Here is a 9356-nt window from a genome sequence, read left to right on the forward strand (position 1 = left end):
TCACCATGTTGGTCAGGCTGGTCTTGAACTCTTGACCTTGTGATCTGCCCACCTCGGCCTCCCAAAGTGCTGGGATTACAGGCATGAGCCACTCACTGCACCCGGCAAAATACCTCAAATTTTTAATAATATTTAAAAGATTTGCAATAAAAAGATACCATAATTTCCCATTTTACTCTAAATAGAGGAATATTTTAAAAAACAAGAGACACATTAATTAAAATGTAGTAAGTTGGACTAAAGATCAGAACTCTTAATGAAAATCAATTTTTTTTTCTTTACTCATCTAGGAACAAATTAATTTCCCACCCAACTCCCCAAGACAAAATGAGAACACTGACATAGGCCTATATCTATAGTACAAGGATACAGGAAGGCTAGCATAGCGCTTAGCAACACAGGCTCTGGGGAAGGCAGATGTAGCTCAAACTTCAACTCCTGCATTTAACAGCTATGTGACCATGGACATCTCCTTTACCTGGGCTTCACTTTAAGGGCTCCTGTATGGTCCTGGAGGAGAGGCAGTGCACAGCTAAGTGAATGAGGTATCCCTGTTGTTCCCTGACTGATGCCAGGAGCATCTGTATCATGTACCTTCAGTTCCTAAGGTGGTGTGAGGGTTAAATGAAGGCAATGCAGATGAAAGCACTTGGCACAGTGCTTAGCACACACTAAGAGAGCATGAAAGTTAACAGCCATTATTAGCAAACCTGTGTTGGGGACTTATGATGTGTTAGCCACGGAACTAAGAGCAGAGGTATATATTTCGTAACCAAAGTTCTAAAATACTTTTCTAAACTACATACAGGGTTCGATTTGATTTGAGTACCAGGTTTTAAACAAAACCAAAAGTTGTTTCTCCAATATTACTCTCGTTAAATATAATCAACAGCTGCATTAGTTAAAATCACTTTTAACTAGTAAAATACAGCATCATCTAGTATTTAGAAAACAGAGAAAAAAAAAGTCAATAATTTTATTACAACTGTAATGTTGATATATTTCCTTCCAGTCTTTTCATTTTCATTTTTATTTTTTTGAGACAGGGTCTCACTCTGATGCCCAGGCTGGAGGGCAGTGGCGAGATCTCAGCTCACTGCAACCTCCGCCTCCTGGGCTCAAGCAATTCTCTCATCTCAGCTTCTCAAGTAGCTGGGACTACAGATGCATGCCACCATGCCTGGCTAATTTTTGTATTTTTTGATAGAGACAGTGTTTCACCATGTTGGCCAGGCTGGTCTCGAACTCCTGAACTCAAGTGATCTGCCTGTCTTGGCCTCTGAAAGTGCTGGGACTACAGGCACCTGGCAGAGTCTTTACCAAACAAGTTTTACATAGTTGAATTTGAGAATACATAAAAATACATACTTTGCATCATCCTTTTTTTCTTCTTCTTTTGTTTGATGGGGTCTTGCTCTGTCACCCAGGCTGGAGTGCAGTGGCACAATCTTGGCTTGCCTCTGGGTTCAAGCAATTCTTGTGCTTCAGCCTCCTGAGCAGCTGGGATTAACGGAGTGTGCTACCATGCCTGGCTAATTTTTGTATTTTTTAGTACAGATAGGGTTTCACTATGATGGCCAGGCTGGTCTTGAACTCCTGACCTCAGGTGATCCATCCACCTTGGTCTTCCAAAGTGCTGGGATTAAAGGTGTGAGCCATTGCGCCCGGCCACTATAGTCTTTATAACAACTGTTCAGGGGAGCAAAATATTCTGCTGTGTAGTGGTACTATAACTACTACCTCAACAGGTGAAAAATGGTAACTGTTCGATTTTGCTTTCTCTGGTGTGTGTGTGTGTAATTAGTGAGACTGAATTTTTTTTTTTCTAATCAGAATCCACACATTTTTAAAAAATTTTATTTTAGTTTATTTTTATTACTGCTCCTTGTAGAAGCAGGGCTACCCCATAGGCAGTATGCCCACAGTAGCCCATAAATACTTCTTGAAAACAATACTGTTTTCTTCTAGTTCTTCCATGTTTCAATTTAGTATTTAATTCTTCAATCTAACAAGGATTAATTTTGTGTGCCAGTGAAACAACAGTTTAACTTTCAATGAATTTCTTCTTCTGCTAATCACTTAATCTAGCACCACACTGACTTGTGATAGTTCGTTTATTATTATGTTTTCTGTTTTTTTGGGTTTTTTTTTCCCTTTTCTTCCTTGAGTCAGGGTCTCATTCTGTTGGCTGATTATGGCTCATGGCAGCCTTGACCTCCTGGGCTCAAGTGATTCTCCTGCTCAGCCCCCCAAGTAGCTGGGACTACAGTCACACACCACCGCACCTGGCTAATTTCTGTGAAATTTTTTTGTAGAGATGGGGTCTTGCCATATTGCCCAGGCTGATGTTGAACTCCTGGGCTCAGGTGATCTGTCCGCCTTGGCCTCCCAGAGTGCTGGGATTAAAAGTAAGAGCTACTGTGCCCATCCTGTTTAATTCTTACATTAACTAAGACTTTTTTCTCCACAATTTTGTCTGCTATGCTAGAATCACAGATAAAATATTAGCATTTTAAAATGTTTTACGTTTTAGATGCTATCCCTTCTTATGTCCTTTTAAAAGAAGTTATAAAAATTTCTTATGAGTTGTTTTTCCAGATGACTTTTATAATGTTCCTGTGCAGTTAAAAAAAACCCATTATGACGTTTATAAGCACTACATTAAGTCGATAAGTCAACGTGCTAAGAACTAATATTTATAATATTTATTTTTCCCATCCACGAATTCAAGCAATTCTATTAATTTTTTTTTTTTTTCTGAGATGGAGTCTCGCTCTGTCACCCAGGCTGGAGTGTAGTGGCTCGATCTTGGCTCACTGCAACCTCCACCTCCCGGGTTCAAGAAATTCCCCTGCCTCAGTCTCCCAAGTAGCTGGGATTATAGGCATACACTACCACGCCTGGCTAATTTTTGTATGTTTAGTAGAGATGAAGTTCCACCATGTTGGTGAGGCTGATCTCAAACTCCTGACCTTAGGTGATCCACCCGCCTTGGCCTCCCAAAGTGCTGGGATTACAGGAGTGAGCCACTACACCCAGCCAATTCTATTAATTTTTTAAAAATTCACTGTTTAAAAAATTATGAAAGTAATAAGATGAGCTGTATCAATTTTCAGGTCCATCCATTCTTTTTCTATTGAGCCAATCCCTCCACTCCATTGCTCTCTGATTCACTGCTGTTCTTGAAGACTCTCCAAAGGTAATTTCTACCTTTTCCTTTTTGAATAAGGGTCTACTTGATCTACACTTAAATGACGGAATTAACTCTGCTAGAAATAATGCGCTAGAATGAGTAAGACCTATTTACCCACTCGACTCTCATTCACCGAACATTTTAACTGTACTATGTGACAGACACAGGGGACATAACATCGCACACAACAGACATCTGTCTGTCCTCACAGAATTACAGCTTCACAATACTCTGTTAGTACTAGAAATTATTTACAATGAATAAAAACATACGCCTGGCATTTTTCTTTTCATGAAAGGAATACATGGAGAAAAATACTTACTGCATCACTTAAGACTTCACTGTTTATAGGTAAGATGTGTTCAATTCGCACAAAAGGTAAGAGAGAAGAAAGGATCTCTCTGAGCTCTTCCATGTCCAGGTCCCGTCTTTTTACACCTCTTTTGTTCACACTATGGGCAGTGCCACTCAGTAAGTTTGGCTCTACGAGACAGAAAATGAAAAGTTTCCAACCAAATCCAAACGTTCTGAGACAGGTTTGCTTTGTTCTCTAGCTCATACACTAACAGTACCACTCTATAGACTTATGTGCCTCTGCTTTAAAAAGGGTTATAAATCAATTATTTTTCTTTCATAAGATGTTTAATAGGGATGTTCTTGGATAAAGAAAAAGCATGGTATCAACAGTACAATAAAATTATTTTATCACTGCTCTGCAATAAAGAATAAAGGATTCCTTTCTATAGCCTAACTCAAAAGAGAAAAGATGACAATCTACTAAAATCTAATTTTATCAAGGGCTTTTTAAGAAGCTTTCTCACTTTCGTGACCAGTTTTTAGTAGTATAAGGTCACTGCAGGGCATATGCCATTTCCAGTCACTGTAGGTTATCGGCATGCTCATTAGCCTGCATATGTGTAACAGTAATTTAACAACATGTTAATTACCTGGCATTTGAAATGGCAAAGCCAAATGTGCTTTATTTAGTTTTAAGATTCTTATGAAATCTCCCAAATTTCCATAATATGGGAATATTACTGCATAAAAGTAGACCTTTTGATCTTTGACATGTAATATATGTCCATAGTCCAGGGCAGAGAATGATTGCTTCATTGGGCATTAGTGAATGACAATCTGAAATACGTATGCTTATGATATTGAGGTGGGAAGAAAAATTACATAATTTGGAAATCTTTAATCATGTCTTTAATCTAGGGGTCTGTAATTTTTTTCTTAAAAAAATTAACACAGAATAAGATAACACAGAATAAGATCTTTATCATTCATGAATATAAATGTTGGATTTTTTCAAATATTCTATAGGAAAACTGATATTTTCCTTAAATCGTGTGTGTGTGTGTGTGTGTATGACACACACAGAGAGAGAGAGAGAGATTGTTTTTGAGAAGCTAAGTTTTTTGTGGATTCATTCAGAATAAAATTGTTAACTGGGTAGAAAAGAATTGTTTTTTTTTCCCCTTGCCTAGCTATGATTTAGCTTCATACTTATTTAAGGCATTTTGCTTTTCAAAATATGTTTTTTTCCTTAAAGTAGTGACATCCTGTTTTCATACAAAATCTTACACGAAACCCCCAAATATGTGACAGGTAAGGGCAGAATCCTTCTGTATAAAACTGACTGAAACAAAGCTATGGCCTGGCTCACTTAGCTTCCTTCTCATCCCCAACCCAGTTTGGAAACTACCTTTTATTTATTTTTTTATTATTATTTTTAAAGACAGAGTCTTGCTCTGTTGCCCAGGCTAGAAGGCAGTGGCATGATCTCGGCTCACTGCAACCTCCACCTCCCGGGTTCAAGCGATTCTCCTGCCTCAGCCTCCTGAGTAGCTGGAATTACAGGCGCTCGCCACCACACCCAGCTAATTTTTGTATTTTTAGTAGAGACAGGGTCTCACCATGTTGGCCAGGCTGGTCTGGAACATGTGACCTCGTGATCCACCTACCTTGGCCTCCTAAAGTGCTGGGATTACATGCGTGAGCCACCATGCCTTGCCTAGAAACTATTTTTCTAAGGAAAAATTTAACCCTTACGGATGCTTGTTATCTGCCCCAAATAAATGAAATTTCATCATTACCAACTTTACATCAATGAACAAGCTTATGGTCTATAACATTTACACAGAGTTATATACAATCGGTTCTTGTTATCTCGAGTAGTTATAAAGTCAACACAAACAATGAATCAGTGAATACTGAGCTCTTGTTCATAGGGAAAATACAGAGTTAGGTTCCTGTGATCCTCTGGGCACAACATTTATGTGAAATGATTAAGGCAGAACCTTGTTGTATGTGTTTCTGTTTAAAGATACTTTATTTAATGTATGTGGCTGATTCATTAACACTAACCTCATGACCAACAGCACTGTAACTCACGCCTGAATGAAGCTTATCTAACCCATGTATCGTCTCTGTAAGGCACACCATAGCCTTCTTGTTCTCAGGAACACTAGACAGCACTTCAGTACTACACCTGGGGGCCATCTTAAACAGTGAGATCACGAAAACACAAAAATGTAAAACATGTGGCACTCGGTAACATCTGAAACAAGAAGCCAGAGTGCCTCTGTCTTGTTAGAACTCAGCTGGGAATGTGCTTGTTGGGAGACCAAGCTTTTTGCTACTTCATGCATGTCCAGGAATGACCATGAAAGTACCACCAGTATTGATTTTGGGGTTACAAATAAATTTGAGTGACTAGGTAAGTTGACAAATATAAAAGCCACGAATGAGAACTAATTGTATACTGGCATTTAAAATTCTTTCTAAATCAATTGTAATGGTTTTCATATTTTAAAAAATTCATAACTTATCAGGCATGGTGGATCATCTGAGGTCAGGAGTTTGAGAACAGCCTGGCCAACATGGCGAAACTCTGTCTCGAGTAAAAATAACGAAAATTAGCCGTGCGTGGTGGCATGTGCCTATAATCCCAGCTACTCAAGAGGCTGAGGCAGGAGAATAGCTTGAACCTGGGAGGCAGAGGTTGCAGTGAGCCAAGATTGCGCCACTGTACTCCAGCCTGGGAGACAGAGCAAGACTCCGTCTCAAAAAAAAAAAAAAAAAAAAAAAAATAAAACAAAATCAAATCTGAGAATTGCTAAATGTTTTTGCCAGCCACAGAAAAGAATTGGAAAAATAAAATAGAAGGACTGCTTTTGTTCCCTAGAGCTTGGATAGTAGGATATTAAAGAAACACTATAAAAAGGCTTAAAGGCAGGTTTAGCACAACATTTTTTATATTTAAAAATGTGACAAAACAACTCTGTAAATGTACTAAAATCCACTGACTTGAACACTTTAAACCAGTGAACTTTAAGATATGTAAATTATATCTAAATAAAGCTATCGAAAGGTGATAGAAAAGGGAAGTCTGTATTTAATTTTTCTAATTAAAAATTTTAAATTTAGGTTCAGTACATAAAGGAACACAACGATGTTTGAGGGAAGAACAGGTGGGTGGGCTAACCCTAGACACAAACAAAAGACTGCTGTAGAATCATAAATTTCCAAAGTTGAAAGCCCAGCCTCCGACATATGATGCTTCCTTCTCTTCTGCAGTGACCCCACTGGGAGGTCATTCAGAAGTATTATTTATTTCTCTTTTACCTTCCACAACATTTCTTTTTTTTTGAGACAAAATTTTGCTCGTTGCCCAGGCTGGAGTGTAATGGCGCAATCTCGGCTCACCATAACCTCCGCCTCCCGGGTTCAAGTGATTCTCCTGCCTCAGCTTCCCAGGTAGCAGCTTCCCAGGTAGGCATGCGCCACCACGCCTGGCTAATTTTTTTATTTTTAGTAGAGACGGGGTTTCTCCATGTTAGCCAGGATGGTCTCGATCTCCTGACCTCGTGATTCACCCGCCTCGGCCTCCCAAAGTGCTGGGATGACAGGTGTGAGCCACTGCTCCTGGCCTACTTTTTTTTTTTTTTGAGACGGAGTCTCACTCTGTCTGTCACCCAGGCTGGAGTGCAGTGGCACCATCTCGGCTCACTGCAAGCTCCGCCTTGCGAGTTCACGCCATTCTCCTGTCTCAGGCTCCCGAGTAGCTGGGACTACAGGTGCCCGACACCGCGCCCGGCTAAGTTTTTGTATTTTTAGTAGAGACAGGGTTTCACTGTGGTCTCGATCTCCTGACCTCGTGATCCGCCTGCCTCGGTCTCCCAAAGTGCTGGGATTACAGGCGTGAGCCACCGCGCCCGGCCTACTTTCTACAACATTTAAAAATAAACAATGAATGCTTTTTCATTTGTACTCTTTTTTTTTTTTTCGAGTCTCGCTCTGTCACCCATGTGGAGTGCAGTAGTGCAATCTCAGCTCACTGCAACCTCTGCCTCCCAGGTTCAAGTGATTCTCACGCCTCAGTCTCCGAGTAGCTGGGAGTACAGGCACGTGCCACCACTTCCCACTAATTTTTGCATTTTTAGTAGAGGCGGGATTCTGCCATGTTGGCCAGGCTGGTCTCAAACTCCTGACCTCAGGTCAGCCTGTACTCGTATTTTTAAATTGAGGTTAAAATTCACATAACACAAAATTTATTTAAAACATTTTAAAGCATACCATTCAGTGACTCTTACTATACTCTTATTGTTGTGTAACCATCAACACTAATTCCACATTTTCATCATTATGCTTTTGTAACACTTTAGTCATTATATGAAATTATATTAAATTTTTCATTCTAATACTTCCATGAATCAGTCAACATGTTTTATTAAGCACCTAAGAACATAATAATAAAAAGTATCCTTTTAAAGCTGCAAAATACAACTTTCTGTTATATTTATTTTAATAAACTATACCCTGTCCACTAAAGGATTTTGCCTATGGTAAAAACTTCCATTTTCACCAGGCAACAGTGTCAGTTTTCAAGACTAATGTGTGGCATGCATTTCTGTAAGCTGGGAATGTAAGAACCACCAAAAATTTACACAAGGTAACTAGCGCAAGCTAATTTTCTGAGCTTACCTCTATCTGCTATTCTTTTCATCAACTGATGCTCTCCCCATTTAATCAGATATTTAAGGATATCTTGTTCACTTGCCTGTAAAAAAAAATGGTTTATATTTATTTTAGTGAAATTAGATAAGTGGTTAATTTCATTAAGGACTTTTCGTAGGTGGGAAATACAGCATGCAACTTAGCATGTTTCACTCTTTCCATTGGCTGAAGTTTTAGTGTGTCCATCGACAGGAAATACACAAGACTGCATTACATATATTTTATCCAGTAACCTCACTCTCAGCCCCAACAAATTTTTAAATTTCATTTCTATCTTCTTTTTCTGTAATCTGCTCCCTTCCTATTTTATTTTTTCATTTTAATTTTTCCTTTTCAGATGGAGTTGCACTCTATTGCCCAGGCTGGAGTACAGCAGTGCCATCATGGCAGCTGTACTCAACCTCCTGGGCTCAAGGGATTCTCCCCATCTCAGCCTTCTGAGCAGCTGGGACTACAGGTGTGTGGTCCCAGTTAATTTCTTTTTTTTTTTTTTTCTGAGATAAGAGTCTCGTGCTGTTGCCCAGGCTGGAGTGCAGTGGCGTGATCTTGGCTCACTGCAAGCTCCGCCTCCTGGGTTCACGCCATTCTCCTGTCTCAGTCTCCTGGGTACCTGGGACTATAGGCACCTGCTACAACGCCTGGTTTTTGTATTTTTAGTAGAGATGGGGTTTCGCCTTGTTAGCCAGGATGCTCTCGATCTCCTGACCTTGTGATCCACCCAACTCAGCCTCCCAGGTGGCTAATTTTTAAAAAATTTTTTGTAGAGATGGGGTCCTACCTGTTGCCAAGGCTGGTCTTGTACTCCTGGGCTCAAGCAACCCATTTCCTATTTTAAATTTATTTTATCTTACTATGTGGTTTCTATAAAGCTGCCTTAAATTCTCTTTTGGAAGAAAACACAGGTAAGTAAATGAAAGTATAAGTATAGGGTATAGGCAGAGTAACTACTAACTCCTGGAGGGACAGGAAAAACAAGTCAGTCAACTTGTTTTTGCAAAAGAAACTAAAATCTCTACAGGTATTTTACTGGTTGGTGAAGCACAATCTGTGAAATGGCAATGTATCCCTCATTTCTTTGTATTTTATTTAAAATCTTAGAGCAAATCTAGGCTGCTCTCCTTTTTTTTTTTTTTTTTTTTTTTTT

At 39.4% G+C, this 9356-nt stretch overlaps 1 protein-coding gene across 3 annotated transcripts in view; it reads right to left on the reverse strand.

The window, feature by feature from the left end:
- BTBD7 (BTB domain containing 7) overlaps positions 1-9356 on the reverse strand; it is a 113176-nt gene that overhangs the window by 17852 nt on the left and 85968 nt on the right. For all 3 annotated transcript variants that reach the window (XM_017857914.1, XM_017857916.1, XM_017857915.1), the window contains 2 exons: positions 8180-8255; positions 3516-3676 (listed from right to left, as the gene is read on the reverse strand). In XM_017857914.1, the coding sequence (XP_017713403.1) occupies positions 3516-3676; positions 8180-8255 (237 nt within the window). The remainder of the gene's footprint in view (positions 1-3515; positions 3677-8179; positions 8256-9356) is intronic.

The sequence above is a fragment of the Rhinopithecus bieti genome, unplaced genomic scaffold (genome assembly GCF_001698545.2).
Source record: "Rhinopithecus bieti isolate Rb0 unplaced genomic scaffold, ASM169854v2 scaffold_41913, whole genome shotgun sequence".
In the NCBI taxonomy this organism is placed as follows: domain Eukaryota; kingdom Metazoa; phylum Chordata; class Mammalia; order Primates; family Cercopithecidae; genus Rhinopithecus; species Rhinopithecus bieti.